General features: G+C 41.4%; 1 protein-coding gene across 1 annotated transcript in view; it reads left to right on the plus strand.

Annotated features, from left to right (window-relative positions):
• Window positions 1–19,612, plus strand: part of SUCLA2 (succinate-CoA ligase ADP-forming subunit beta) — a 55,747-nt gene that overhangs the window by 19,444 nt on the left and 16,691 nt on the right. Inside the window, exons 2-4 of the mRNA XM_072135213.1 lie at window positions 6,002–6,179; window positions 9,879–9,978; window positions 13,984–14,146. Of these exons, the coding sequence (XP_071991314.1) occupies window positions 6,002–6,179; window positions 9,879–9,978; window positions 13,984–14,146 (441 nt within the window). The remainder of the gene's footprint in view (window positions 1–6,001; window positions 6,180–9,878; window positions 9,979–13,983; window positions 14,147–19,612) is intronic.

Raw genomic sequence — 19,612 nt, forward strand, 5'->3', positions numbered from 1 at the left:
GGTTAATGAATCTGGTGACAGTTTTCTTGAGTGTTCCAAAAAAAAAACCCCGTTTATAGGGACACGTGCCAGATTTTAAAAGTAGGTCCTGGGCAGGAAGGTTAAAACTGGCTTTACCCGCAAAAGGTTAAGAGGGAATTCTAGAAAAGATAGTGGCGTTGATGATGTAATAGTGACAGTGTTACTTTAACCCCTATCACACATCGCCGGGCAATGTTTGGAGAGAGCTGAAGGGTGGAGCCCTCTCCATACCAGCTTCATAAAGATGACACCACTATATTGGTGGTGATCGCCGTGCCCCGTGACGTCATTGTGGAGCGGTGATCTGGTCACATAACAGCCTAGGGTCATAAGAAGACCTGCGGCTGTCTGATTTTAACCCTTTTATCACAATGTGCGATTTGCACATTGTAATGAATGAGAGGAAAATCCCCATATACTGCTATAATGTAGTACGGCAGTATATGGTAGGATCATTCAGACAACCTAGGGCTAAAGTACCCTAGGGCAGTGATGGCGAACCTTTTAGAGACCGAGTGCCCAAACTAAAACGCAAAATGTACCTACTTAACACAAAGTGCCAATAAGGCAATTCACACTCAGGGCCAGTACCTGTTCAGTAGTAACTCCTCTCTAGTGCTTCTAAATTGAATTGCGTTTTAAAATGCAAACTGCCCAATAATGCCAACATAGATAACTAGAAAATCTGCAGCAGTCCTAGGTTAGTAATTAATAAAATAAATAGTTCACTACATACATAGTGAGCTACTGGGCTTAACAGTCCAGTGTTAAGTTTACACAGAACTGCTGGGATACCAGACCGCATATATTACTCAGGACTGCTGCAGTCTGCCAACTTTCTTTTCTTGCATAGGACTGCTACCTTATACATCACTGTTTTACATGAAGGAAGAGGCAGCAGTCCTGTGTAATGAATGAAAACTGTCTAGCTACAGAAGTCCTATGTAACTTATGGAGCAATAAGATGCAGCAGTCTGTTACTCAAATTGGCTTTTGTACCATGCAGTGCTGTATTTTACACAGGACTGCTGCAGCCTATTGTCCCATAGTTTACTTGGGACTGCTGTATTTCCCTCAATGTGACACAAAAAGTACAGGGTAAAACCTTTTACAGGACTGCCTGAGGGAGGGTGAGGCAGCAGTCCTATGCATGTAACTTACATAGGACTGCTGCTTTTCCCTCCATGTAAAGGAGACAGTCCTGTGTAAGTACAATAGTGCTGTTCCATACACAGGGCTGTCTGATAGGGATTGGGATCCTGCAGTCCTATGTACAGTGAGTGAATAAGCATCAGGGCTGTTTGTGGGGTTGGGTGACAAAGGAGGTTAAATGCAAGTGGAATGAGCAGAACTGAGAGCTCACCCAGCAGCCTTCTCACAGCCTAGACTCCTGTGCTGCATCTGTAGCTTATCCTCAGTTCTTCCTGATGACAGACGGGAGCGTCTGTGACTCCGCCCACATGCAACCTCTGACCTCTGTGGCCGGCTCCGTGCTGCTGCATGCTGAGGAATGTGTTAGCTGTGAGCAGACAGCAGCGCTGGCACACAGGAAGCTCCACAGAGACCTGACACCTTCACAGCATGAAGATCGGCTGAGCAGGGTCAGTTCCAGTGAGCCTCCAGCAGTGGTTCAGGCATCGGTGCGCCTGCCCACAGAGAGGGCTCTGCGTGCCCTCTCTGGCACGCGTGCCATAGGTGCGCCACCACTGCCCTAGGGAATCTGAAAAACTGAAAAATAGTAATAGAAATTTTTTTTTTTTTAAATAAACCCTAATATTTAAATCACCTCCCTTTCCCTACAAGTGATATAAATATAAATAAATAGTAAAAATAAACCTGATGGGTATCGCGCGTCTGATCTATCCAAATATAAAAACTGTTTTTCCCGGTGTTTAACACCGTAACAGAAAATAGTGCCCATAGTCGAAAATGCCACTCTTTTGCCATTGGGAAATATAGAAAAAATTCGACAAAGTGATCAAAAGGCCGCACAGTCCTTATAATGGTAGCATTGTAAACGTCAAAAGGTGCAAAAAAATGACATCATACACAGCTCCGCACACTGAATTATGAAAAAGTTATTAGCGCCAGAAGATGGCAAAATGAATTTTTTTAGTACAGGAGGCTTTAATTTTTGTAAATGTATGAAAACATAAAACCTATATAAATTTGGTATCCTGTGATTGCACCGACCCAAAGAATAAAGTTGACATGTCATTTGGGTCGCACGTTGAAATTCTTGCTGGTTACAAGTCCTGCACATACTACCTTAAATTAGCTACCAGTGAGACACTGTGCCTTAATTACAGCAAATATGCTTACTTTATTCCGTTATTCCGCTTTCTCCCAGATTGCCAGTGAACCATGCACCTTATTTTGACAGCTTTGTGTCACTTTCAATCACTGCCCTGACTCCTTTTACTTGGGGTCCATCTGCCAATATTCAATTACAGACATATAAAGCTCTATTTATTGTCAATATTTTTACATGGTGCCTTGTGTTATGCTCATGTCATGTGACCAGGGTGATGTCACCAAAGGTCCTACACACTTTAAAATAGCAAAATGTACGCCTTGTATGTATCTTATCACAGGAAACGGGATGGAGGATGAAGCGTAATAGAAGTCCATGGATGCATGCATACACAACGTGAACTGCTGAATTGTAAGGAGGCATAAGGCATGGGGAGAAGTAGATGGGAGAAGCCGGCCATGCAGGACACCCCCCCTCCGATGCCATAATATAAGATCAAGTTGATGTATGGGGCTGTAAGGAAAACATTTTTTTTTTTTTTCCTAAAAGAAGGCTTTCTTTTAGTTAATAAAACTCTATCACTAGCTGTATATGTAAAAGGTGGCAGGTTCCTTTTTAAAGAGAAATATTCCACCAGTTTTTCATTTATGGCTGAACCAGTACCATACACTTCAGGGATAAAAAAAAAAACAATCTCTGCCACCAAAGAAATGGCATTGTCTGTGTTTTGGTCTCCTTTCTCTTTAGGGTGGGCCTGACTGGAAATGTATTTGCATATTCCTTACCCAGGATACTCCATGGAGCATGAGTGACCTTTAGGACTCTGTACTTCCACAAAGGCAGTCTCCAAAATTCTGTCCATAAAAATGTCAACTCGTCCCACTAAAAATGACACTTTATAACAATTATAACCTAAGCAAAGATCAATGTGGTAATGTTTGTAAGACCCATCTGTCCTATTTCTTTTCTTTTTTTTTTTTTAATGTATGTGCATTCCTATCCTGTCACACTTTATAGTACTGCCAAGCTTTACTTGTCAGCTGCCATGGATTATTCTTACCCATAAATCTGTATTTTCTTACTGGAATATTGCAAAATGCCTTTTTTGCATCAACAGGAAAAAAAAAGTACTCAAGAGCAGAACTTCCTGATTTTGTTAGGCAATGATCACCACAAGTGCGGGCATAAGCGTGCGCGTCATCATGAAATCTGTCGGGTTGTTTACTGCAATAGTTTTAGCGCTCATATGTTTCATATTCAGTTGTGTCTGCTGCACATGAGCCAGTGGGAGGTATTTATTAAGACTGGTGTTTTAAACGCCAAGTCTTAAAGGGCATCTACCACCAGGATGAAGGACTGTATGCTAATAAGCCTGAGGGGCTCATTTTTATACAGTCCTTCATCCTGGTGGTAGATATCCTTTAATGTTTCAGGCAGCGCTACACTGGTGAATGGATCTCCAGTCTCTTACCAGATCCGGACACAATCTCTACCAGGTTAGGTCTGTTTTTGACAGGCCTGACCTGGCAGAGTTTTCTGCTATAAAAAAATTGTTTGCTGCCTTTTTTGGGAGGGCAATAAGGTGCACCTAATGGTAAGATACATCCAAGATTTAGACATAAAAAGGAAAAATATGTTTGATGTCAATGAAAAATTCCCTGGTAAGCATAGAAGACTTCAAACCCCTTCACTTTTCTAACTTTTTTTTTTTAATGTCTTTTAATGCTGCTTTGTACTTGGTGCCCCACTAGGGGTAAAACTCTCTTTTTGCATGGATATGGACCTAAGGACCCAGTGACCACTATAGTTAAGTTTCATAGATCCTTTTTGCAGATGGAAGAAACTTATAGAAGGTCACTCATCACTGTTGCACTTCATCAATCTGGGATACTTCATCAGTATGGCAAAGTGGCCAGACACATGCCTTTCCTCAGTTTAAAAAAAACACAACTAAGATGAAACAATATAGGCCCTATCCACAGAAAAGAGACCCCACAGATCACAGGAACGTGGGGTCTGATGTAGCAAAGTTCGACCCCTTGTCGCTCTTTGTGAACGACAAGGGGTGAACGAAATAGAAATGAAAGGGGCAGCCTGGACATGCGCGTCCTGCTGCTCCGCTCAACTGTTGGAGTGCTGTGGGGTCCTTTTTTTTTTTTCGTAGGAAAACCCCTTTAACCCCCTGGTCCACATTGACTTCTGTTGTGTTTGGTAAAGTGAGGCACAGTGCATGCCCTATAATTTGCAGTTTGGATGCTCCTTTCCTATGGACATTGGCGGGTGAGCCATGCTTGCCCATCAATTTCCTTCCAGATGGATTATTTTCCCCTGTTTGTGTCCTGTAATGTGTTTAAAGTTATGTGCACGAAGTCTTCAACCATAGAAGTAAGATTCTCTAGTCTGAAGAAAACTAGATTGAATTTGTGTCAAGTCTGGGGGAAACGGGAGATACACATTACCTGTCCATACAATCCTTACTGGGAGGTGGTCAGGAGTGAGTGGTTGCTGAATGGAGTAAAGTACAGCGATATTCTTAATATACACCTGACCCAGAGTGCTTTCCAACAAGAGTTGCCCCTAGCACACAGCCAAGACAACTCCGGAGTGAATTAAGGACAACTATATGAATGTCATTACTTGTTTCAGCCGAAGCCTTGACTTAAACCCAATTCAACATCTCTGGAAAGACCTGAAAATGTCTAGTAACTGTTCCCCGAAGGTTACCAGCTCCGATTAAAGGGGTTATCTGGGTGTAAAAAATTACTTCAGGCCGTGCGCTATTTAAAAATAATAAACATGTACTTGCCTCGTCCAGCGCTGCTGATGTCCCATGCCGCTGTCCGTCTCATCTGTGCGCCAGTTTCTTTACAAGGGTGCACATGGAGCTTCCTGCCGGCCGGAAGCTCCCATCCGACACCATCTCCCATCGCTTGCAACGCTGAGAGATTGGGACGGATGGGAGGAGCCGGCCACACCGCCGGCCGAAAACTCCCTGTGCGCGGCTTCTGTACCCCTTTAAATAAACAGGGGCGTGGGACATCGGCAGCACCGGAGGAGGTAAGTACAAGTTTATTATTTTTAAATAACCCGCCCCAGCCCGGCCCCAAGTAATTTTTATAACCGGATATCCCCTTTAAGGATACATTGGTGCATCATGCCCAAAAAGACTGGAGGCTGTAAAGGTTCTGAAGACTGCTGACAATGCAATATTTTAGTTTTTCATTTTCAATATGTTAGCAAATATTTTCACTTTGTCATTTTGGATATTGAGTGAAAAGTGATAGCAGACAACTGGCCACAAATTTATGCAACATAAAGAATGAAAGTGTCTCAAGACTTTCCAAATGCTTTGAGTGTATATGAATATTTATACGTGGATAGAGAATTCTGTGTGTTTGTACATCTTTCATGTTCTGATATATAGGTAGATTGATGGAAAGTGTTAGGTGTGAAAAATCATGATATTGCACCGGATAATGTGGGAGACACGCTGAGCACTTCTAACACTGTTACCAGAGGCGTTATCTGCCATATCTTTTTATTATTCCCTCCACATACCTAACACAGTGGGTCCCAGAACTGCAGCTGAGCCGGAGTACCTGACACACATGAAGATTTTTACAACTTTTCCCTTAAAATGACTTGTTTATTTGACAATTTAAAAAAACAAAAAAAGACACTTTTGCTTGTAAACTATAAAAATCTTTTTATTTTTTCTCCATTCAGGTTCTCGGTGGATTCCCTGGCGTGTTTGGATCTAATGGAGTGCAAGCACAACAGCACAGAAACCTGTCACTGCATGAGTATCTCAGCATGGGACTTCTTAAAGATGCCGGCATCGCTACACCAAAGGGTTTTGTCGCAAAGACTCCAGAAGAGGCATATTCAGTAGCTAAAGAAATCGGTATGAATGTTCTATTTTTTTTAACTTTTTTTGATTTTGTAGATGCGCCAGGAGTAGGTACCAGTCTAAAAGTGTTAAAAGAGACACTGAGCTACTGTATATAGTAGAGTATAAGCCAACCAAGGGAATGAGCCAAGGTACCTAATTTTAACACAAAAACTATGTAAATTTATTGATTCGAGTATAAGCCTAGAGTGGGAAATACATTTGTCTTAGCCTCCAGCCAGTTTTAAGTTGACCAGCCCAATGCCCAACAGTATATAGCCACTTGCCATTTGCTGACGTCATTGTTTGTGCACTGCCGGCATCGAACGGGGACCTCAAGCGGAGCCGGAGCACCAGAACCAAGAGGAAGACCTGCGGGGTGCGTCAGAAAGGTGTATACAGTGTTTAATTTTTTATAGACTCGAGTATAAGCAGAGTTAGGATTTTTCCAGCACAGTTTTTGTGCCGAAAAACTCTGCTTATATGGTTATTCACAGCCCATTCTTAGATGAAAAGTAGAGGAGTTAGCAGCAGCTAGGTCTACACCCAACAGCTCAACAAGGAAGAAAAAAATCCTAGAGATCCAGAAAAAGGAAAAATTGCTTGAAAAATGTAGAAACCATGTTATATTGTGCACATAGTTTGTGCTGTTTATTATGTACACATAGGATCTTGCTACTTTAAAAATATGTTAAAAGGTGAGGTATGGTGCCCCTATAGTGGGTTTATAGAGACGTCCTTTTTACAGTGCACACAGTAGAGAAAAGAAACAAGCAGCACTACTCAAAAATGAGGAAAATTCCAAGGTGTTTAATTTGCCAAGAATGCAATGTTTGGACTACAAACGTCAAGCATATATTGTACAGACATGGTGCAAATATACAGTGTATCCCCTCAACAATGATGAAAATACATTGGCTCATACGCCTCTTTTTGTGGAAATGTCTCCAAGAGGGTTTTTTTTTTAAAATGAAAGATGTTAACAACGTGTCAGGTAAAGATGGAAGTATTTTTTAAATTCTTATTTTGGTAGCCCATCAAATAAAGAAAGTCACCGCATCTTGATACACAGTGTTTGTTAATTAAGGGCTTAAAGCTATGAATACCTTGAAATAAATACCTACCTTCATATATTGTTCTTGTGCATCTTCAATCCCGAACTGTAAAACTTTTGAAATGATCTACAATAAACATTTTCATTTTACTGCATGTTTATGACTAGCACAGCAAAAGGAGTATGGCGTTATGGTTAAAAGAGTGTGTCCCAATGACCGGTCTGCTCCATTAATTTCTTTGTAGCTGACGTAAATTGCTTTTCGCGATCTGCGGGGAGTCTCAGCACTGAGACCCCCCTGATCAGCAAGTTAGACACTATACTGTGGATAGGGCCTAACTTTCCTTCGTGGGAAAACCCCTTTAAGCTCCTCAGACTACAGGAGATTTGGGCCAGTAATTTGTCACCTCTTGGATGTTACATCCCTATGCAGTACAATCTGCTGTCAAAGTAGTAGATTTACATCCTGGGTGCATGGGGCACAGTCATTTAGGGTCTACAGATTAGAGGAGGGAGAGAGCTTACCTTGTATTTTCTTTATTTTATATCTATTTCCTTAATATTGAAGAAAATCATGGAAAACACTAAACATATGTTCTGAATGCTGGTTGGGAAGGAGCGGTGTCCTTTATCTCTTTGAACACATTGCTTAAGTCTCGTACATTGCCCATAACCTTCCTCTGCCTTTGCTGCAGGCTGACTGTGTGTAATTGCGTTCCAGACCTAAACACATTTAATATGTCCTGGATGAAGGAAAGCTTGTACAATCATTTGCACCCATTCATTACCGCTAACCTTTCTAGGGATATTCTGTGTAGTATCTGATGGGAAAACCTCAGTGGTGACATTTCTGATTTGTCACTATCTTCTTTTCTCTTGTATCACCAATATTTGGCTCGGGTGGTTGGATGGTGTGTATGGAATTGGAGCATATAACTTTTGCCCAAATAATGTGAAAAGTTGCGGAGTGATAGTTCAGGTTTTTTGGCTTTTTTTCTTGTTGCTTTCAAAATAACTCATTTTTGTAGGCAAAATAAAAGTTGAAGCTTGTGTAACTACTACAGAAACAACTATGCAAATTGGATATGAAGTCATCAAAATGTTACCCAATTCAATTGCTAAATGCCTAAAGTATGGATTTGTCAGGTGAATAAAATCTGCCTGGAGGAAAATCGGTGGGTGCAGGGGCTATGTTGTATGTGTTTTATTTTTTTCATATTTTTTTAAGCTGTACTATATATATTTTCTTATATGATTAAATTGTGCTTTCATAGTTGTAGCATTCTGCTTTTTGTTTTTGATCATTTGTAAAACTATATTTTATAAGGGGACATCAATGTTGGCATAAGTCTGCGGGATCGGCTGAACTAGTATTGATGGGTCTACAAATGGCTTTGTCTAAAACTTCCATTTGTTTGTCAGGTGTGCTGTGACCGGCTTTGTTATACCCAGTTGTACTCTGACTTTCATCTTACTGACACAAATGTTTCCTGTTGAGTAATGGTTTGTGTTTCCTAAGCTTTCAGCATGGATACTTGCAACATTGCAGGTGTTTTACCGTATCACAATAACGTTAAGATGGAGCATTTTGTATAGATTTCAGCATATTTTAGTTAAATGTTAGGAATCTATTACATGACATCTCATGGTGTGGTATAACCTAAAATAATTCGGTGTGAAATCCTGGTAGTAATGGTAATACAGGCTTCGCACTAGTTGTCACCAGGCACCCAGAAAATCTGTTCTATAAATCTATAGATCCAACGTGTTCATGATGTGAATGAGGGGGGAGGGGGTAGTTTTGAGTACAAGAAAGAGTATAAGAGGTATAGATCGTCACTCAGAACGGGTATGGAATAAAAACTGGTGAAATGCAGAAATAGCGATAACTATAGCGATAACTATAAAGGCCCTAGTTTTAGGAAAAGGAATTTGTTGACCAGTTAAACTATTGGGTGGGTCATTTATATGGTTACACCTAAATCTAATGGGAATGGTTGGTGATATCAACTTCCTGTTTGTGCAACATTAGTATATGGGAAGGGGGAAACTTTTCTAGATGGGTGTAGACCATGGGGGCCATTTTGTATCCAACTTTTTTTTTTCCCCATGGGAAGTGGGTCTTTCATGTTATTTACAAGTGTATGACCATTTTTAAAAGTGTTCAAAGTTCTTTCCATTGCTTGGATTGTCAATGCAACCCTCTTCTCCCGCAACACCGTAGAAGAAATGCTAGCACAGGCTTCCAGTATCAGATTTTTCAGATGCTGCATATCTGGTATCTTTACAGCATAGACAATTGCCTTCAGATGACCCCATAGATAAGTCTGAGGGTTTCAGATTGGGAGTCCTCGGTGGCCCTTCAACTGGCCCACAAGAACTAATCCACTAGATATGCAGCATCTGAAACAACGGGAAGCCTGTACTTTAATAATCCATTTAAAGAAGAAGGTATGTGAGGATATATATGCTCTATGATTCTAGATGTATAACAAATAGTTTCTGACCCCCCTCCCTCCCCTCCCCCCAGCATAGCGAATATATCCTTATATACCTTCTCTCTTCTTCAGCATATGTATGTATACCATACTTCTGTATACAACAGTCTGCGCACTTTCCTGTTATACTTTCAATGATTGTTCTCCGTCTTCTCCCTACAGGTTCCAAAGACTTGGTTGTTAAAGCTCAAGTACTGGCTGGCGGAAGAGGAAAGGGTACATTTGAAGGTGGTCTTAAAGGAGGAGTGAAGATTGTCTATTCGTACGTTTATGATTCAATACCTTTTTGACATTGGGTGAACACTGACCTGATTCTCTTAATTTGCTTAATGCTCCATAGGTATTGCAGTGTGGTCACAGGGGCAAACAAGCTCCTATTACAATAGGCCAGTTATATCATTGGTCATAATGCTTTATTGCTTAGATGTAGAGGGAAATGGTGACAATGGCATTTAAGGAGTTGCAACTGCACTTCAGTGATGCAGTGTATTACATAATAATCAAAAGATCACATGTTCATGTCCCCTTTTGGGACTGAGAAAACTAAAAAAATTAAGTATAATTCAGCTACCAAATAATCTTATTTGTTCTGCATATTAAAAATGGCAGAAGAGTACAATACATAAAGTTGACAATGATCGGAATTCCACCTACAGTGGGTACGGAAAGTATTCAGACCCCTTTAAGTTTTTCACTCATTATTGTACTCTTAACAGAAAAAACATAAATGTAGATATTTTTACTAATTTATTAAACAAGATAAACTGAAATATTATTGTCATAACTATTCAGACCGTTTGCTGCTAGACAGCATTTAAGTTAATTGTGAGTGTATTTCCTTCTGATCCGTCTTGAGGTTCTACCCCTTCATTAGAGTCCAGCTGTGTATAATTAAACTGATTGGACTTCATTAGGAAAGGCACACACCTGTCTATGTAAGACAGTGATGGGCAACCTTTTGAGCTTGGTGTGTCAAAATTCGCCAAAAAACCGAGCATAACTCGGGTGATGTGTCACCTTGAGAAAAAAACCCTAATTTTGTGATATTTAGAGTTTAAATAACAAATACGTATAGTTATTTAACTTACCTGCTTAGTGACTTCTTCGTTAATTGGTCAGTTGGTTTCTTTTGTTGGTCTCGCTGTTATTTAACTTGTGTGGGGTGCCATGAACTAAGATAAGTGAGGGGGAGGGGGAATTCTTCCAGTGCTGGCAAACCTGTGGCAGTCCAGCAACAGCTAGTTTTAAGGACATTTGTGTCCTGAGAAGTGCCCCCCAAAGAGTGTACATCACAGCCCAGCCCGGCAGAGCTCAACTCAATAAATTAACTGGCACAGGCTTCAACAAAACCACGAGCCTCCGTTACTCCTCTTCAGGCCGCTTTAGCTCCTGTGTAGATGTTCCCGCGCAGGCACAGCATAGGTTGCGTCTTTGCGAGCTGGGGCTGCTCTGTCTCCACACTCCACTCTGGCGTCATTGGGCGGCCTCCGCAGAGCAGGACAGGAGCAGCAGCTGCAATCTCTCTGACTGAGATGCAGCCGCTCGCTGCAGACCACATCGCCAACCGACAGCCCGACCGGCCCCAGACAACAGACAACTGCACTACAGCAATTTTTCTCCAGCAGCCGTGTGTCACTGAAAATGGCTACGTGTGTCAGTGCTGACACGCGTGTCATAGGTTGGCCATCACTGATGTAAGACCTCACAGCTTAGGGTACATTCACACAGCCGTATGCCCGCCTGACCGCAGCCGGGTGGGCATACCGCTGTGCGCTGGAGAGGTGACCCCACCATAGAGAAAAGTGGCACACACAGGGAAAGATGGAGCATGCGCTAACTTTTCCCCACGTACGACGCGGAACAGTGCCACACATGTTGCACCGTACTGCCTCCAGGCCGCCATTGCCATCTATAGGGGCGTATATGCAGCCACAAATTCGCATATACATCCCCCCCCAGACAGCTTTGTGAATGTACCCTTAGGGTGAAGACACACATGGCGTTTTTGGGCCGTTTTTACTAAGTGCGTTTTCAGATCGTAAAAAACGCATGCGTTAAAAAACGCATCAGTTTTTTAAAAACACATGCGTTTTTTGAAAACGCATCCGTTTTTGTCAGTTTTTAATTGCGCAAATTCGGAAAACCGGACAAAAACGCATGCGTTTTCAAAAAACGCATGCGTTTTTAAAAAACGGATGCGTTTTTTAACGCATGCGTTGTTTAGTATCTGAAATGCACTCGTAAAAACGGCCCATAAACGCCATGTGTGTCTTCACCCTCAGGGTGCGTCCACACATTGTTTTTCAGATGCAGTTTTTAAAGGCAAAAGCACGTGTGGATGATAATGGGTTGAAACAGATAATTGAAAGGTGCTGCTGCTCCTCCTACTTTTACTCCATTCCAGGTCGCATCAATAGCTGAACGTGTGGTTGCACCCTCTGGGTGCTGTCACGCGGTGCGTTCTTGGTCCATTTTTTTTAAACCCATGCGTTTTTTAATGTATACCATGCATTTGGCTGTTTTGAATGCTGAATTAAAATTTACCACATACCAAATTTACGACATCTACCACCACATATTGTGGTGGTAGACTGCCCCTAAACGAGTGCTCAGAGTTGATGGGGGACTCCTTCTGACATGGTCCGGGCTGTCTTCTATAACGAAATATCGGCACTTGGCTGGCCGAGATGTGAGTGCCTCCAGCTCATTTGTATAAAGTTTAAAAGTAGATATTTCATTCTAGAAGGCAGCCCGGAACATGCGAGAAGCCGTCCCCTATCACCACTAAGGTAACGAGCATACGTTTGGGGACAGTCTATCTCCCCTAACTGTGGTGGAAGATGTTCTTTTAAGCTTCCACATAATAAAAAATAAAATGGATACAAACCAGCCAAACCCAAGATAAGCATGCAAAAAAGAGTTTTCTGTGCGTTTAAAAACGGACCAAGAACACACCATGTGACAGTACCCTTATAGTTCATATCTGGGAACTGCCTAAGTAGCTCAGAGAGAATTTTGGCAAGGCACAGATGCAAGGTTACAAAAGAATTTCTGCAGCCCTCAAGGTTCCTAAGAGCACAGTGGCCTCCATAATCCTCAAATGGAACTTTGGGATGACCACAGCTCTGCCTCGACCTGGCAGTCCAGCCAAACACAGCAATCGTGGCGGAAGGGCCTTGGTAAGACAGGTAAAGAAGAACCCCAATATCACTGTGCTTGAGCTCCAGAGATGCAGGGAGATGAGAAAGTTCCACAAAGCCAACTATCACTGCAGCCCTCCACCAGTGGGGGCTTTAATACAGAAGTTGCCAACGGAAGCCTCTCCTGAGTGCAAGACATATGAAAGCCCCATACAGATGGCAAAAAACACACAAATGACACCTAGACTGAGAAATAAGATTTCCTGGTCTGAGGAGCTGAAGATAGAACATTTTGTTGTTAATTTTAAGTGGTATGTGTGGAGAAAACACGGCACTGCTCATCACCTGCCAAATACAATCCCAATAGTAAAACATGTGAAACATGGTGGTGGCGCCATTATGCTATGGGGGTGTTTTTCAGCTGCAGGGACAGGACAACTGGTTACAATTGACAGAAAGATGAATGTGCCTAAGTACAGAGATATCCTGGTTGAAAACCTCTACCAGAGTGCTGTGGACCTCGGACTGGGCAGAAGGTTCACCTCCCAACAAGACAATGACCTTAAGCACATGGCTAAAATATCAGAAAATATAAATATAAAAAAATCTGAGCCCTGACCTAAACCTAAATTGGGCATCACTGGAGAGACTTGAAAATGGCGCCCACCAACGTTCACCACCCAACCTGAGGGAACTGGAGAGGATCTGCAAGGAAGAGGCAGAGGATCCCCAAATCCAGGTGTTAAATACTTGTATCATTCCCAAGACAACTCCTGGCTGTACTAGCTCAAAAGCAGCTTCTACTCGATACTGAGCTAAGGGGCTGAATACTTATGACCATGTGATATTTCCGTTTTTCTTGTTTACTAAATTAACAAATATATCTACATTTAATTTTTTTTTTTTTTTTGTCAAGATGGGGCAGAGTGTACATTAATGAGCAAAAAAAAGAACTTTTATTTTATCTTATTAGCTGCAATGAAACAAAGAGTGAAAAAGTTTAAGGGGTCTGAATACTTTCCGTTGCCATGGTATATGATTCATGTATGTATCCATTTTCGTAACACCATTAGTAGCCGTGTGCAGAAACTGCTTCTAGGACTTTATCCTCTGTTCTCTCACTTTAGTCCAGAAGAAGCCAAAGCCATTTCCTCACAGATGATTGGGAAGAAGCTGTTTACGAAACAGACCGGAGAGAAGGGCAGGATATGTAACCATGTGTTCATCTGTGAGCGCAGATATCCCAGGAGAGAATATTACTTTGCAATTACCATGGAAAGGTCATTTCAAGTGAGTTCCTGCCTTCTTCTTAAGTTTCTATGCTGTAGGGAACATGTCTGCTGCAGAGAGCAATCATCACCAATTTCTCGCTGTGATAGGTTTTCCTCAGTGCCTCATCCATACATAACGCTCTGATAACTCTGCATGACGGGAACTGTCGTGATGCAAAAAAAAAAAAATCAATTTGAACAATTTGCATTTATTTGAGACTATTAAGGAGTTTTTGCTGAACAGAGAGACTCGCTACTTAGAGAAAAATATGTTTACATGTAAGGAGGTTGCTGTCCTTGTTATCCATTTTCAGCACTCAGTCTGATAGAACTAAATTCTTTCTTTATTATCCCAGCATAAGTTCTGGAAAGTACAGTTGCTTGGTAAATATTTATTGAAAATTCACATTTATCAGCTCTTTACTGGGCAGGCAATAAATGTTGCAACATATGGAGATGAAATGTGAGGATACCACTGATCACTAGGACGGCTTAGTGCAGGACGCAATCATTTCTGTTGGGATCGGTTCATACCTTCGTTGGGGAATAACGGAAACTAAAGATAGGAGGTCTTCCATTTACCTTCTGTTCCCCATGGTATTCAATGTATCTTCTGTTACACATCTGTTATTTATAGCATAAAATAATGTCGGTTTTCTTTCCTGCTATTTATAACAGAAAGTGGAATGGAACCTGCTGAACGTAGGTGGCATTTAACCTTTATATTATTGACATTATATACAACCCCTCTACAAATGTTGTTGTATCAATATAGACAGAACAGGGAACATTTACTAATATTATCTAAAAGTTAGACCATGCAAATTAATGCTAGACAGTTTTATACTGCGTCTGATTTATTACTCTGTCTGACGCTTGATGATATATTTGATGCATTATTAGAGTAGGCTAACTTAAAGACAAGCTGTCAACAGTGACCTCATTTTCACTAAAAACAGATTGCAGAAGGGTGTTACTGCAGCATTGCAAATATGCCTTTCTGCCTTCTCTAAGCATTTGCATTGTGTTATAACTTACCTTGCTCCCTGACAGAATCCTGTGTGTAGTCCCAGGGGTTGGGCTTTGGTTTGGATGCATTTAAAAAAATCAAGGAAAGGGAGGAGGAACTCCGGCACAAAATTAAGCTTCAATCCAGGTAGGTAAAATCGAAGAGACTTTTAATGCCTACGCGTTTCGGATAAACTCTGTATCCTTATTCATGGCCATGAATAAGGATACAGAGTTTATCCGAAACGCATAGGAATTCCAGGGACCCTTCCCACTACCCATGCCAATCCGTTTTATCATGTTGTTTGCATATCTTCAATAAAAGTCTCTTCGATTTTTACCTACCTGGATTGAAGTTTACTTTTGAGCCGGAGTTCCTCCTCCCTTTCCTTGATTAAGTGCCTCCTGTGAAGCGGGCGATATCCGAGCTTGAGTTCACTTCTCCACTAATCCACTACGTCCCAGGTGAGCTGTCAGAACTGTTTCTTTGCATTTAAAAAAATAACACTTGGCTTGTCTGTGCTTCAGACTGTACAGCTTCTCCCTCCACAGCACAACAAGTCACATGTTGTTTTTTGAAATGAATCAAAACCAAAGCCCAACCCCTGGGACTACACAGAGGATTCTTTCAGAGTGCAAGGTAAGTTATAGAATTTTAATGCAAATGCCTAGGAAAGGCAGAAATGCATATTTGCAATGCAGCAGTAATGGGCACCTGCTACCTGTCTTTAGTGAAAATGAGGTTCCTGGTGACAGGTTTCCTTTAAAGAATTATTTCCTGGTAGTGGGAACATTATTCTATGTCCAATTCAATGTTGAAAACCAAAAAAACACAGCTAATAGACCCTCTGAATGCATTGGTCACTTTCACTGTATTTTTGGTAATTTCAGAAATGGGCATTTTTAAAGGAGTTTACCACTTTAACAGGGTAAATATAACAGCATAATGGAGTCACCCATATTATACTTAACCTGTTAAAATTTGGTGTGCACCACAAGTGACTATCCCCAACCCTGCCACAAGCAGGACTTGGGACTGCTTGTCACTTCCAATGTCCTGCTGGTTTCCTCCGGATGAAGGAAGCCGTACAGTTCTTACTATGTGCATACCCATATTTGATAACCACGGAAGTTGAACAATGAATGTGAACATCCAGTAATGACCACCAGGCTCCATTGTACACCAGAAGCCAGCAGAACACAGGATGCAACATGCAGTGAATGGCAACTTCAACTTGGTAAGAACTATATGGGTGACCTTATTTGGGTATGGTATTTACCCTGTTAAAGTTTGGTACAAGTGGACAACCCCTCTAATATGATGCATTGTTATGGCTATTGTACGATGTATGTTACCTCCACACAATGATTTGATTAGTTTTAGGCTTTCTCTACATATAGTCCCTGTATCCCTTTATCCTAGTTTAAAAAAAGAACCTTGGGGGCACTGCACTCTACAAAATATTTTTCCATTCCTGCTACCTATGGAATAAGCCCAAAACGGTTAGAATTATTCATTTGGATCAGAAATGGGATATGCTGATGCCTAGGATGCATTGTATGGAGGTGTGAGATCCGGAGATACTAATATGCTAACTGAGTGCCTTGAAGTGTGTGGTGCCGGAGTCATTCCCCAGAGCAGAGCCAGTATTTCATCTCTTCATCTCTTTAGAAGAAGCCTGCAGTGATTTATCACACTGTCAGATGCTTAGCAGCCAATATTAACGTGCCCTGGAGAACAGATACCTCACATTTATTTCCAGAAATCTGTGAGAGTTGTGAATCACATCACAACAAACATTTTAGAGAATTCCCCGTAGGTTCTGTTCTCATTGGCTTTTAAATGTTAACTTGTTTTTAATCAAAGATGTGCTAAAAAGGCCTTAGTAGTTTTATTAAAATTGATAGCAATATGAGTTCTGCAAGTTGAATGTCATGGTACAGACCCTTCATTATGATTACAGAGGTATTGAAGACTATTTTGGAGATCTGTTGGTTAAAGGGAAAGTTGATAACTGGAGTCACAGTCATCATTATCTGTACAGAGCTCTCTGCTCCCCACCCCCCTCCCTCATGCAGACTAGAGATGACAGGGATTTGCTGGCAGTAGAGGCTCAGCTCCAATTTGCATGAGGGAGCAGGAAGTGCAGTGTGCAGACAATAATGAGGGCTGTGTGACATGATCCAGTTTGCTGGTAGGGAGCCAGGTTTACTTTTTGTCAACTTTTAAAATGTGAGTGAAACCTGTAATGTTGGTTATAAAAGCAGATTGGGCATTTGTATAAAACAGACTACCTGCCATTAGATGAAAATGTGAAATCCCTTTAAAGGCATCTTCCGGTTAGTAAAAGTTATCACTAAATGAAGAGTTTATAATCCCTGGTGGGGATTCAAATTCTGGCAAGACTAAAAATGTTTATTTTGAACAAAACCTATATAAATGTGGTATATCATACTAAAACAAAAAAAATGGGGAATGAAAACCAGAATGCAAAAAAAGGAAGAAAAAAAAAAAAGTGCCTTTCAATGATTTGGGATACTAAAAAAACAAACATTTAGCCGTTTTCAGCTCCTGGCACCTGCACAGTAAGGCTACATTCACACGAATGTGTGCCCCTCCGGTCACATATCCGGTGCCATGATGGGAAGCTGTGACCCCTCCCCTCTCCATAGCAATGCATTACTTCCGTCCCGTAACACGGAGAAAGATGGGACATGTCCTATCTTTTTCCAGTGTACAGAGCGGTACTGTATAGGTCCGTAAAGCCGCAATCTTTCCGCCGTACATACTCCCTCCATACGGTAATGTGCATGAGTCCTTAAACAGTGAAGACAGCATAGTACACCCTCGGCTTTACTGCACAAGTGCCTTTGGTTTTGGGGTGTACAATCCAGCTACAAACACAGGTGCTGGGAGCACAAGGGATGGGTCCTATACCCAGGGACTTGTGGGTGGTTTATGGCTTGGAGCAGGATTTCTGAAAGAATGGTGAGAGTCCTGTTTACTACCCCCCTCCCCACCACAGACTGTTTGACGGCTTTATTTTTTTGGCAAGTTAATTCATAATCCCCAATATCTCTACCAGGAAGACTGTCAAGAAATTTTGCTAATCAAGATCATCTTTCTCTCCCTCCTCATCTCTCAGAATTTCCTCTGCTTATTGTGTAAACTGCAGTTACTTTGCATTGCAATTCATCACGAGAGTAACGTGCCACACATTGCAGTTTTAAACTGCAGCAGTAGGTGGCAGCAGTGTACCAGAACAGCAGCACCTCTACCTTTATATACTAAAGTATGATCTGTCTTGTCAGCATCGTGCACACCTACCTTTCATGTGAAATGTGCGGTACTGACAGCATCTCTATAGTCTGCTTGACCTATCTTGCCTTCTACCAGTATTTAATACAGTTACACATTTAGTGAACAAACAGGCTTTGTTGGGCAGTTTTCATCATTGCCAAGAAAAACAAAGTATGTATGTGTACATGGCTTATAATAAAGATAGTGATCAGAATTGTCCAGTGGTTTTTGACTGCCCAGGTCACTGTGGGTGGATCTCTGTGCTGAAAGAGCCTTCTCCAAACCATCAGGGGGCCTGTTCTATTTAATGGCAGGTGCACAACACACTTTTCACTCTGGGAAAAAGGAGAACACTCCTCCTCTTGTTTTTCTTCTTGAAACACCTTATCTCTGTCTTATGAGAGACCCCGTTGGGATTTCATGCTGCCTCTTTTCTGGTGAACCTGATGAAAAACCCTCAGGAAGGAATTCATGTAGTCACAGAAAATGTTAGCAAATTTTAAAAAACAAACCATAATTACCTGTTTAAATCCACAGTGCTTCAGGCTTGTTGCTTCAATGGTCCCTCATCATTTACCTGCAATGATAACATTTTATACAGGTGGTCGGTGGCTTTGGGGTCTTGTTTAATGTATCTGATAGGAAGTTGCTGGATAAGTTGAAAAGAAAAGAGCTCCTTCTCTCATTTTCTGCCAGAGCCACAAACGTGCAAAGAATTAGGACATGCTCTTAGTTTTAGAGCTCAGAGAGTGGGCTCCTACAAGGGCTCCTGTGTATGAGCTCATAGAATGGCATGGGGATGTGTGCTAGAAACGACACCTAATACACATCCTCCAACAAGGTTCATGTGCGTGACGCCTTATACTCACTAAATATAAAGCACTGGACATCATTGATCTATAGGGAAAAATCTGGTATTATGTCGCCCTTGCTGTTTCTTCACAAAATACGGTTGGCTTTAGGGTTAGATGTGTGTTGTGTGTGTTTGGTCTCTGGGACCAAAATTCCACATTGGAGCATGTATATGAAAAACTAAATTGGTAGATGTGTATATTTCATCCATTTACATACAATATGTAAAAGGTGCAGCATTCTAACTGGACTTTTTCAATAGAATAAGGAAATAAAATCCTCAAAGTTTTATACTTCTACATGTTCTGTACTATACAGCCAGTC

Source organism: Engystomops pustulosus, chromosome 2, assembly GCF_040894005.1.
Source record: "Engystomops pustulosus chromosome 2, aEngPut4.maternal, whole genome shotgun sequence".
NCBI classification, from domain to species: domain Eukaryota; kingdom Metazoa; phylum Chordata; class Amphibia; order Anura; family Leptodactylidae; genus Engystomops; species Engystomops pustulosus.